A 13307-nucleotide genomic window follows, 5' to 3' on the forward strand; every position below is an offset into this window, starting at 1 on the left:
GTGTGTGTGTGTTTGTGTAATTTCTGCACATATATATATATATAAGTTTTTACCTTTCTGTTTGTTAGATCATCTATTATGCTGCCTCTTCTCTGTCTGTCTGTCTGTCTCTCTCTCTCTTCCTTTACATGTATATGTTTAAGTCTGTTATCTTTTTACCTCTCCAATCATCTATAATTTCTGTCTCTCCTTTTCTCTGTGTATGAATGTGTGTGTGTGTGTGTGCGCATGCGCATGTGCGTGCGTGCATGTGTGTGTGTGTGTCGAACTGTTTCTATACATAGCATCTACATAGCCCCATGTTTTACATTATTTATGGCAGATGTCCACTCAAAGTGTCATGTCATAAAAATCTATACATGAAAACCTATTTAATGTTGATCTAAAAGAATTACAGTGTTAAAACAGCACAAGTGCTATGGCAGAGCACATTTCCAGTTTCCAGGGAATTGTTAATTGAATTTTCAAATGGTTCTAATGGAGGAGCAGAAGAAATAGAAGAGCAGTGAACTAAAGGAATTATATTTTCTTTTCGTTGTTTTTTCATGTCTACTTTAGACTCTGAGTTCAAATCCAGTCAGTACTGAATTAGTATTTTATCTCTCCACAGTCAATAAATATAAATTCACTCAACCGTCCCTTCCCTCCACAAATCTGTAATAATGTGCGATTGCAAGAAATTATCATAGTGAGGAGAGTTATAACATACTTGATGTAATAAACCAAAGAAATGCAATTTATAAATTAGAATTAAAAATAGAATGGGAATGGCAGGAGGGGGGAGTATATGATCTTTGACAGAATGGTTACAACTCAAGACATGTTTCAGTCTCATTGAACTTCCTCAGCATTTGTACAAGAACTGCCAAACAAAGATGATGTGAGAGATGTCTTTGTGTGAATAAAGACAGAGCAGTGTAAAACCTCAAGATAAACTAATGAGAATCGTTAACAAGTTTGTTACATTCTAGTCAGCTGTGACCCTCTCAAATAAATCTCAGAGTCAATTCTGTTGCTAGACATTTTCTTTTGCTTTTATGCATCTCAATCCTTTGTTATGAGCAATCGCTCAAAAGAAACATGTTTTGTCCTTAAGATTGCAACATGCAATTAATGTTTGAGGGTTTGTAGTAATATTTCTATTTCTTCATTGAATATTTATCCCTCTTTGAATGTCAGTTATCTTCTTCATGGTCAGAGCTTTCTCTTTCTTCAACATATCAATTTCCTAATAGAGGGCTTTTGTTGAGTAATAGAATTTTGGTCAAACAACAGACTGCTTCTCTATTGTTAATTCCAGACAAGTTGTTCCTTTGTTTGATCATAACCATTTCAATATCCAATGGAAAAATATTGATACAATTCTGAACATATTCCTACTCCTTGCATGGCCAATATATGGAACTTAAAAGTCAGAAGCAAAATGGTGATTTGGAAACAAAATGGTGATTTTCATTCAAGTCTTCAGATCTAAAAATACATAAACTCGGTTGTGTACTTGACAATTTTTGACAAATCAATTTGACAAATAAATAAACCTATTGATTTTGTCAAACAAGATAACCTTCTTGATTTCTGTCAAAGAGAAAATAGCCATTGTTGCCAAAGAGTGTGTTTCTGCCATATTCTTTCCAGCCTCCACATCAAAATCAGTCCAAAAAAGCAAATAAATGGTCCAGTATTGGACTAGTCTTGGTCTTAATAGTTATATAGATATCGAGTTAGTATTAACTAGCACTATGACCCAGCAACGCCGGGTCATAGTGCTAGTACATGCATATACAGCTGCGTGAGTGCACACATACACGCGAGTACTGTCCAAATCTCTGACCAGTCACATACAGCTAGCTGGCATTCAATTGGCGTATCAAGTTTCGGGCATTTTGATTGGGTTTTGGGTAGAAAATTCACAAAAAAGTCACTTCTATTGATTTTTTAATGGCTTTGCAGGGTGACTGGGGAAATGTAAAGATATGCACGACCACCCTTGGACGGTTTTGAATGACCACAGAAAGTGCGAGCCCTCTAACTGAAAAATTGTGGATTTGTATAAAGAACATGCACACACACACACACACACACACACAAAGAGACAGACATTTTGCCGTTTATATATAGAGAGATTAATAGTCGTATCTTAAGTTAGAAGCAATCAGTCTTCTCTGCAGGATGGGTAATATGTCAGGTTGCATATATGACAGAGTGTAAGGGATCTGAGAGGAAGACTGGGTATGTGTAGTATCAGGTGTAGTGTGCAAGAGAGAAGAGACTGCACTGGTGTGGCCATGTGATGCACATGAATGAAGACAGTTGCACCAAGAGGTGCTGATCTCTAATTGTGGAGGGAACATGTGGAAGGGGTAGACCCAGGAAGATGTGGGATGAAGTGGTGAGAAAGGATCTTCAGACGTTGGGCCTCACAGAGTGGATGACAGGGGAACAGAGACTCCTGGCAGTTTGCTGTGATTGAGAAGATATGTTAAGCTAAGTAAAATCATGGTTGTGCTTTCATACCGGAATGTCCCCTGCATCCCTCTTGAGCCCAACGATTCTAATCTTCTGGGCTTGTGGGTGCTGGTGCCATGTAAAAAGCACCTGTGGTGGTGCCACATAAATGCACCCATGCTGGGGCTGTGTGAAAGCATCCAGTAAAGTGGTTAGCATTAGGAAGGGCATCCAACCAGGGAAACCATAACAAAACCAGTATGGGGCCCATGCAGCTCTTGAGCTGGTCAACTCCTGTCAAAACGTCCAACCCATGCCAGCATGAAAAACGGACTTTAAATTACGATGATGATTAAGTTAGTAGCAACCTGTTGTGGGATTCAAAAGATCAGGTTTAAAACAATAAATGCAAATGTGCAACCGCTTCCATGACCAGTGCTGGGACACAATCATCCAGAAAGCAAATGCCCTAACACTGGGAATGAATCGGTTCAGATACCCTAATGAATTCTAGCCAAATGGTAAGGTCGGTGCAAGCATATTTAATGTGGTGAGGCAAGAAATTTGAATTAATTTAAAGTATATTTGTAGTGATAAGAAATGAATAAAACACTGGCAGAGAGAAATGTAATACATTCTTGTATTTAATATTTTTTAGTTGGTAGAATCGATAGCCCGACAGGCAGAACGCTTGGTGGCATTTCTTCTGCCTTTACATTCTGAGTTCAAATTCCACCAAGGTTGACTTTGCCTTTCATCCTTTCAGGGTTGATAAAATAAGTACCAGTTGTGTACTGGAGTCCATGTAATCGATTAGCACCCCCTCCCCCAGCCATGAAATCACTGGCCTTGTGCTAGAATTTGAAACCAATATTTTTATTTGCTAAGATGATGGCTCCAGAACAAATGTTGGACAATTCAGTTCAAGATACATGTCTGCAAAAATAAAAAGTATGTGATAGTAACATCCGGAACATCTTTGATTTACCAAAACAAGGTTGATCTGAAGCTAAGCAAAAACAACAGGCCATCTACCTGATAATCAATTGCTCACTCCTGAACTTTCTACACCATTTAAGAAACTCACAACTGAGATGTGGACCTTATCTATCTGGTGCTGTGACCCTTCTTCTCCTTTAGATTTCTTGAATTTCTTTTTCTTTTTACCTGTTTGGCCTGAAGGAAGGGACCATGGCCGGAGGGAAGGGACCCAAATACCTTTCAGAACTAGTAATATTGACACAGCAGAGGCAAGCAGACGGATTCATTCACACACTGGACAAAATGCTTTGTGGAATTTCGTCCGTCTTTACTTTCTGAGTTCAAATACTGTCAAGGACAAGTTGGCTTTCATCCTTTTAGGGTCAATAAAATAAATACCAGCTGAGTACTTGGGTTGATGTAATTGACTCGCCCCAACCCCACAAATAAAAAAAATGCTGGCCTTGTGCCAAAATTTGAAATCAATACTGATACAGCAGTTCACGTTTCTATTGAACTGATAGCTGCAAAAATTCACTGGTAAGAATGGAATTCCAAAGAACCAAATTTCTGGGACAACTGACTGAATTGAGAGTGTGGGGCATGGAAGGGTGGGAATCTTCTGACTAAGAAAGTTCATAGTTAAAGAAAAAACATTATTGGTGATGAAAGATAAAGAGACGAGTTATGAGTGCTTGAGAGGAGATGGTATGGCAGCAACTAGGAGACAAGAGCACTGCAGTAGCAGGCAGGTAGACAGGGAGGGGGGATGGAGAGAGAGGTTGGTAGGTAGGTAAGATAGACAGATAAATAGATAGAGAGAGAGGGGGGAGAGTGACAGACAGACAGAAAGAAAGGTATAGAGAAGAGTGAAACCACATGTCTGTAGAGCAGAGAATAATATGTATTGATGTGTGATTTCATTCCAATTAACCTTTTGAGGAATATAGAATCCTTCCTCTCAACTCTTCTATCTTATTCCCTCAATCCTATATTGATAGTTGTGAAGGATTAAGTTCTAAGGAACCAGGGTGGGATTTGTGACCCTTGTGAGCAGCAAGGGTACACTGAACTGTTTCGTTAGATCCCACTGTTGAAGTCAAGTTTTCCTTTGAGTTTGGGCCATGAGAGGAGGGTTAACAATGCATCGATACTTTTAGCCTGCCCATCATATACCTATTTCTTTACTACCCACAAGGGGCTAAACACAGAGAGGACAAACAAGGACAGACAAACGGATTAAGTCAATTATATCGACCCCAGTGCATAACTGGTACTTATTTAATCGACCCCGAAAGGATGAAAGGCAAAGTCGACCTCGGCGGAATTTGAACTCAGAACGTAACAGCAGACAAAATACCTATTTCTTTACTACCCACAAGAGGCTACACACAGAAAGGACAAACAAGGACAGGCAAACGGACTAAGTCAATTATATCGACCCCAGTGTGTAACTTGTACTTATTTAATCGACCCCGAAAGGATGAAAGGCAAAGTCGACCTCGGCGGAATTTGAACTCAGAACGTAACAGCAGACAAAATACCTCTAAGCATTTCGCCTGGTGTGCTAATGTTTCTGCCAGCTCACCTGTCCCTCATATACCATTACCTCATTCTTCATATAACTCTACCTTGCTTGGCATGCAACTTTGCTCTCCTCCTTATTACTTTATCTGGCTTTTCATTGCTTTGCTCAATGTTTTTTCCCGAGAACAATAATTCTCCTTAACCCAGCCCTAATCCCTATGTAAATTTGTCTGTGTAGATTAACATCATTAATCATACAAAATTATCTCGTTCTGTCTCCCACCATTTCGATGAAACTGGAAAAGGTTAGAAACATTGAACCATCTCTCAGACTAATTAATAAAAGACAACGTACAAGAAGATTGGAATCTTTCCAGCAACAGAAACTATGATCCTTTGTCAATACTAAATACGAATCCTGAATGCCAAAGTGGTCTTGGATAGGGGCAGAGGAGGCAGCGTTTAGCAATGGTTTATCAGAAAGCACTCAAAATACATTGGATACTTTTTAAAATATTTATGTCAAATATTTTACCCTTTATTTGTTCAATATTTTAACATTTGTTACCCTTTTATCTCTCTCTCTCAATACTTTGCTGAATAAAAATATAACAGTTTATAACAACACAATGAATTCTCACTTTTCGCATCATAGAGAGCAACTTTCAAGGGAGATAATGACATCACAAACGCATCAAAGGCTGCTGTAACTTCATCACTTATAATTTGATGGTAACATTTTCTTAGAATTCATTTAATAATGTCTTATCACTAATCCTTCCCCTGACAGGAACATTGATGTGATAATTCAATTATGGATTAAATGATCAATTACATTTAATTAGACATCCATAAACTTACCATCCTCTTCACACTTATGTTCATTCTGGCCTCTTCATTCCAAACAACAAAGATTTATTTTACCTCAATGCCAGGAGGACAGAATATTTAGTCTACAAGAAAGACTGATGACAAACCTACTCAGATCTGTTGAAAGTGACCCTCTCCACCAATGGCCCGAAGTGTGTGTCTAACTTCAAGTACCTATTTCTTTACTACCCACAACAGGCTAAACACAGAGAGGACAAACAAGGACAGACAAATGGATTCAGTCGATTACATCGACCCCAGTGCGTAACTGGTACTTATATAATCGACCACGAAAGGATGAAAGGCAAAGTCGACCTCGGTGGAATTTGAACTCAGAATGTAGCAGCAGACAAAATACCTATTTCTTTATTACCCACAAGGGGCTAAACACAGAGGGGACAAACAAGGACAGACATAGATATTAAATCGATTACATCGACCCCAGTGCGTAAATGGTACTTAATTTATCGACCCCGAAAGGATGAAAGGCAAAGTCGACCTCGGCGGAATTTGTACTCACAACGTAACGGCAGATGAAATACCACTAAGTATTTCGCCCGGTGTGCTAACGTTTCTGCCAGCGTGCCACCAACTTCAAGTACCCTGGATGGTTCACGATGGGTTCAGAGAGAGAGAGAGAGAGGGACATTAAAGTGTGTGGAGGTCTTGCATGGTAAGTATGGATTGTTATGAAGACCAGCTGGACTTCCAACTTCTCCAGGCAGCCCAAGAAGAGAATTTTCATGGCAGCAATTGCAACAATCCTATTTCTAGGAGTGTGGAACTTGGAGCCTGGCCAGGTCCATCCGCAGAATCCTTCACTGGTTGCTACACATGGAAAGTCCAGATGGCCTTCTGTGTTGGATGGAAGCAAAAAGTAAGCAACGAGTGATTCCCACTGTTGACTGATAAGGCAGAAGAAAGACAGCTACAGCTGGCCTGGCACTGGTTAAAACACCCAAAGTTGCTCTGAGCCAAATCCTCATCTGAGAACCAACTCAAAGTAGAATGAACCATGGACATCCTTCCAAAACATGAAGACGGTAATGAAGAACAGCTATGCCACAACCATTAATGAAATTGGGGCATTGAGGAGAGAATGGCACATGTGGAATGTCTATCATCATATCTGATGATGATGATAAGCAGTAGCAGGAGTAGTAGTAGTAGTAGCTAAAGGATGAGAGGGAGAAGGGAGGGAGGAAGAGAAAGAGGTGGCACTATTAATCCTTAATGTGCAATTTTGAAAGCAAAGCTGCGTCCTCTTTTACAGCAGTAGTTTGTCCCTACTTTTATAAATTTACCCCCCTATTGTGTATTTTCCAGCTCAGCCGAAGTGTGTATGTGTGTGTTGGGGGTCAGGGACTCTTTAGTCTTGTGAGTTACGAGGGGACTTCACTAATGCTGGTACCATGAAAAGAAAAAAAAAGGGGGCACTTTGTAAAGGGATTGGCATTAGGAAGGGCATCCAGTGGTAAAAATCCTGCTGAAACTGAGAGAAGGGAGCATGATGTTGGATCCTGTTTAACAACAGTTCATGCTATGCCAGCTTGGAGGATGTGAAGTGATGATGATGATGATGATGATGATGGTGGTGGTGGTGATGGTAATGGTGTTGATGTTGGGAGAACAGTGGGAATGTTAAGACTTTTCTCTTGCAATGGCTAACACTGTTGTGGAAGAGACACACTCTTGTATCTTTTCAAAAATAGAAACAACCAAGATGACCTCTTAATGTAAATATCCATTGTAAAGTGAGGACTAGGCATCCAGTGAGAGCAGATACCTGTTATACTTGTGGCCATAATAGCAGAGAAACCTCTTCAGTTGTCTCTATTTTAAATAAATAAATCAGAGTATTTTTCTGCCATAATAAATTTCTTAATTCTCGATACGTTAAATAATTCTGAATCAAGCATAAAATTTTACAAAAAAAAATCACCCACACCCCACAACCAATTAAATTTGATAATGGAAGAATATTTAGAATTACCAGCTACTGTAAAAAGAAAAAAAAAAATTTTAAATGCATCCCATAGCACACATTTGCTGCTAGTAGCAGGGTACCATTGTAGCTTCAATAGTAGCAGGGTACCACTATAGCTTTGAATAAAATATTAGTTATTAAATGCTAATCAATACATCTTTTTCTTGTTATCAATTTTTACGACACATACATCATTAGTTCACTTTTATTTTCCTTTAAGACATTCCACCAAATAAAGAACATTTGAAGGATGGGAAAAAATTTATTATAATATTCATGCTATAATTATTATTATTCTTATTATTGTTACAACTACTACTACTACTATTACTACCACTTGCACAATCTGTGGAAATCCTGCCTTCAATAAATGTTCTTATATCTGTTTTGGCATTTAAATTGGTATATCTTCATTCTATTAAATATTTTGATTTCAATCCAAAGCTGTGGTTCTTAATAACAAACCGAACGATGTTTTGCATCGTTTTCAGATCTGATTCTTCTGCTTTTTTTAAACAGAGTGGAATAGCAAAGAACTTGAGGTCTGCAACTGTTGTTTATGATCTTAGGGATATGATTAACAGAAGCATAAAGGGCTGCAATACAACAAACAGAAGTAACCAAACATCAATTGCCATGGGTTCATCAGCATAGCATCCACTTTTCCATGCTTGCAGGATGGACACTCTTGTCCACACGCAATGTCAAGGTGTGGAGACGCTAATACACACACACACGCATTTAGGTTATGAGGGATTCATAAATAATCAAGGATCTTTTCGGTTTGAACGGCAGTTTTTTCTAACGGTGTCATATGAAATTGTCACCCATAATTATGACCCTAGTATCAATCTATTGCATTTCAATCTGTTTTAGGGTTAGGGTTAGGGGTGGGGGAAGGGTATCTTTTTTTCTTCACAAATGTAAATAAACCCAATCTGTTTCTTAAACGAGGGACATATTCATACGGCACAGAATGTTTTTTACCTCAATGGACGTCAGTGATTGGTTGAAATTGCAGAAATTGAAGAAAAACAACAACAAATATCTTGCAAACTATAGAATTTTCTCAATAAAGCCAAGATAAAAAGATGTTTTATAAACACATTCTACCAGTATACGAAGTTTAAAATTTTTTAGTTACCTAGAAATTATGTTAAAAACTGCCGTTCAAACCGAAAAGATCCATAATCAAGGCACATCAACATGTAGCATGCCACTGATTGGGCCAGACAGAATCAGGCAGAGCAGTCTGTAGAGTAATGGATTGTCACCAGAGAAAACAAGACAGTGCCATTGAGTAACCTTTAATTCCAAAGGTTTACAAATTCTTCAACAAAGAACAAAACATTGAGCATGGCATAAAGTAAGAATAAGCAAAGAAATGAATAGATTTGAAATGCTACGAGAATTGTTTCACTCAGAATCTATTTCAACTGTTTTCTGACGAACCAAAGAATGTGTGTGTCTGTGTATGTTCCCCCACCTTGGGCAAGTGTTTACTACTAGAGCCTCAGGCCAACCAAAGCCTTGTGATAGGATTTGGTAGATGGAAACTGAAAGAAGCCTATCGTATATATGTATATTTATGTGTGTTTGTGTGTCTGTGTTTGTCCCCCCCCCCCCAACATCGCTTGACAACCGATATTGGTATGTTTACATCCCCGTAGCTTAGCGGTTCGGCAAAAATACCTGATAGAATAAGTACCAGGCTTACAAAGAATAAGTCCAGGGGTCAATTTCTTTGACTAAAAAGGTGGTGCTCCAGCATGGCCACAGTCAAATGACTGAAACAAGTAATACAATAAAAAAATAATATATACTAGAAAGTCCGTCATCTGTAATCTCTTTTAAGTAGAAAACAACATCTGACTCTCACTCTGACCAAGCCCGGCCAACGACATTTTCTTCCACCCACTCCCTCACTTTCTCTCTCTCCCTTCCTCTGACTTTCCTCCCCTTCCTTGGCTCACTTTCCTCCTCCTCCTCCTATTCTTCTTCCCTCGCTTTCCTTCCTCCTCCTCCTTCTTACCTTGTCACTCTTCAGGTGTGTTAACCCAATTTAAATACATACACATATTTGTCAAGTTAGGAATTTTTCGTTAATTATTAATTTCATATTTTATTTTATTTGCCTTAAATAATTAATTGATAAACTAGTTTCCTTGGCCTTAATTAAAAGGAAGCTTAAGACCTCATTGATCAGTTATATAGGTAGAGAACAATCACTGTCAGGTGTTACAGGTATGTTGATTGTGTGAAACTTTTACCTAAACTTCCTGCAATCATGGCGTCCGTCTTCTCTCTCACAGTCCTCTTGATATTGGCATCGATTTTAGTGTCACAATCGGAAGCTGGTAAGTCAACGACTACAAACTTTTTTCTGTTTATTTTAGTTGTTTTACAAATATAATATAATGAAATGAAATTATTGTATACAGTGCTCAGGTGCACCACAAATATATCTATGTGTGTGTGTTTGTGTATATATATATGTCTATATAATGTTTAAAAATATATATATTTTGGAATAGCTGTCCCACTTTAAGAGGGGAAAAAAATGGGCGTGGGATTGTGAACAAAAGAAAAACCAATTTCAATTGTTTTTGAGGAAAAAAATATTCTTTCGGAATCGTAGTTTCCGTTGTATGAATGACAGGAATACGAACTGAAGAGACCCCTAAACTCCACCTAATCCCATGTCCTTTTATTGTCTGGTCAGGTAACGACAGCTATTCCATAAGTCTGCCTTAAAACTGTTTAACGAAATTTGAAATAACCTCACAAACAAATACGAGAAAGACCCACCAACTACTTCAATTCATTCTTGCTTCAACTGACCTATTTATTGTAGTGTTACCGTCATTTGATGGCTTTCTCATTTCTTTTAAGGTTCCTAATTATAATTGAGGGTGATAAGCATTTCAGTATTGTATTTTGGTTTTCTCTCGAAGTTTTAGATTCGATGATGATCAAGGACACAGATATATGTGTTTAAAAAGACAAAGGCGATCTTTACTTTTAGGTTCACGTTTTAAAGGTGTCGTTTGAATGTGGACACCTGTTTGGGTTAAACTAAAGCGTTAAACCACTGTTTGTACATGTGAGATGGATAACTTTTTAATACTCATCCTCCTCGTTCTAGCAAGTACACACACACACGGGTGCGCGTGTTTACATTTTAAATTGTAATTGGTAAAAAGTTATAAAAGTGACTTGGGCGAAAGTAAAGAAAACGCACACCACCCGTTTTCGGCGGTTAGGGTTACGCTGAAAATGGGTGGTGTGCGTATTCGTTACCTCTGCCGTGACTTGAGTGCTGTAAGTTTCGTGCTGGGTACTCGTTATTATTATCCCCATTCATTTAACATTCGCTTTTCCCAGCTTGCGTGGGTCAGACGGAATTCGTTGAGACAGTTTCGCTCCAGTCAGATGCTTTTCGTGTCACCAACCTTCACCTCTTTCCAAGTAAGATAATGTGTTTTATGTCCGAACACATTTTCAGTGAGGTCTGGAAACAAGGGACAACATTTGCATGGCCGTGTGGCTCGTTTGCAACTTTCCCATGATGTGAAGACAAGGTGGCACAACTACATAAACGAGTGCTCGCGTATATGACGGACTTGTTTCATGTGGCTTTGGTTGGCCCATTGCTATGGTACAAGAAATTTGCCCAGCACTGAAACTGAACCACAAAACTTGCTGTTGGGAAGCAAACTTCTTACCCACACCTCTATCCAAAATGAAGACAAACACCATTCCACCATATGATCAGCTTGAAAAATTGTTGAGATATTAAGATATTTTCCTATTTTTCTTAACATGAAACCAATGGTAGCCTAAATTCACAAATGAAGAAATTCTATCCACCAATCCAGAGTTGAGCACTCATTGTCATCGTTTGACATTTGTGTTTGTGTGTGTGTATATATATATATGTATATATATAGGGAGAGTTTACGAAAAAAACAAAAGATGAAGACAGGTGGTGTACAAAACAAACAGATGTATTAGTATAACGCTCAGGAATTGAAAAAGTCTTTTACGTTTCGAGCCTACGCTCTTCTACAGAAAGGGACACAGAAAAAACAAGGAGAGAAAAAAGGCTGTTTTCTGTCTCCCACTTTTGTCTTTTCTTTTTATTGCTACTCTAATGGTCTCTGCTTCCTGAAGCTGGCTGGATTCATACTGCCACCACTCTGGCATCATCCTTCCACGTGTATCACCAACCCTCAACAACCTTTGGGCATCCAACTATCCTTTCCCAATCCTAACAATTTATTGAGGACTAATATGGGAGAAAGTGAGGTCATTCTCTGGGAAACTGGACATTGTCAAGGATGAGCTATCTTGGAGGACTTTTGGCTCAGAATTATGAACAATTTCCAGAAATGCTTGGCCTGTCAGTACTTTAGGGGTGGTTTCACTTGTTCAAGATTAATTCTGCTAGCATGGAAGTAGCATCAACCATTCTTTATCCACTTGTTCAATATCTATTCCTGATTTGTGAAATTATGTCAACCAAATATTGTTATGGATATATCCCTTGTCCCTTATAAAGATCTGTAGAATTTCTTCCTCTTTGGTTTAAAAAATGTAGATGTAAGGAAACAAGAAAAGCATCTGAACAATATATATAACTCTTTATTCGGGTATATGTGAAATGTACATTTGGTCAGTCAGTAACCACACAGCAAATCTGGAGTTAATCAAAACATGTCTACAGTGTTCAACGCAAGCAAGGAACGCGACAGAACTTTTTCCGTCAGTCTTTTAGCGCATGTGCATGAGGGAACCTTCGCAGGCCTTCTAGAAGATTCCAACCCCGCACGCACACACTGAAGACTGTCAAGATGACGTTACTACAAGGCTTCCCTTCAAGTGTGGAAGCACGAAACAAAAAAAAAATAGTAGTGGCTCCAGAAAATAAGGTGGTTACCAAATCACCAAAAACATGTGGCACACAATATGGCAACACAAAATAAAATTTACAATACAAACAAGCATGCACCAAAGAAAGAAAAAATACAAAAAAAAAACAAAACAAAGTTCAATAAGTATTGTAACTGTCACTGGAAACACAATTGAGAATGTCAAGCATAAATAGTCTTTGTAAGTTTCTTTGACCAGTGAATAGTTCTGCCTGACCTCGTAACATAAGGTTTGTTTGAGGCAGGCTGCAACGTCAAAGGTGGTGTTGCCGATGTTGGTGTTGATAAAGGTGCATGTATAAGTGGTGGTGTTGTCAAAGGTGCATGTGAAGGTTCAAAGATGGTTGTGGCAGCGGTGTCATCAAAAGATGTGGACACCTCAAAATATGCCCTTTTAAGACAATCTACGGAGATGGTCTCCGAACAACCATTAATGTCAAGTTTGAATATTTTTAGCGTGCAGGAAAGCACACGAAAAGGTCCTTTATAAGGAGAAACAAGAGGTCCTTTGACAGAATCATCTCGAACAAAAACATGTCCAAGAGTCAAGATCTAATGGCACATTA

At 38.6% G+C, this 13307-nt stretch overlaps 1 protein-coding gene across 1 annotated transcript in view; it reads left to right on the forward strand.

Annotated features, from left to right (window-relative positions):
- Positions 1–9848: 9848 nt before the first annotated feature.
- Positions 9849–13307, forward strand: part of LOC115219029 (melanotransferrin) — a 33377-nt gene continuing 29918 nt past the window's right edge. Inside the window, exon 1 of the mRNA XM_029789072.2 lies at positions 9849–10167. Coding sequence (XP_029644932.1) covers positions 10098–10167 — 70 coding nt within the window. The 5' untranslated portion in view covers positions 9849–10097. The remainder of the gene's footprint in view (positions 10168–13307) is intronic.

Source organism: Octopus sinensis, linkage group LG14, assembly GCF_006345805.1.
Source record: "Octopus sinensis linkage group LG14, ASM634580v1, whole genome shotgun sequence".
NCBI classification, from domain to species: Eukaryota; Metazoa; Mollusca; class Cephalopoda; order Octopoda; family Octopodidae; genus Octopus; species Octopus sinensis.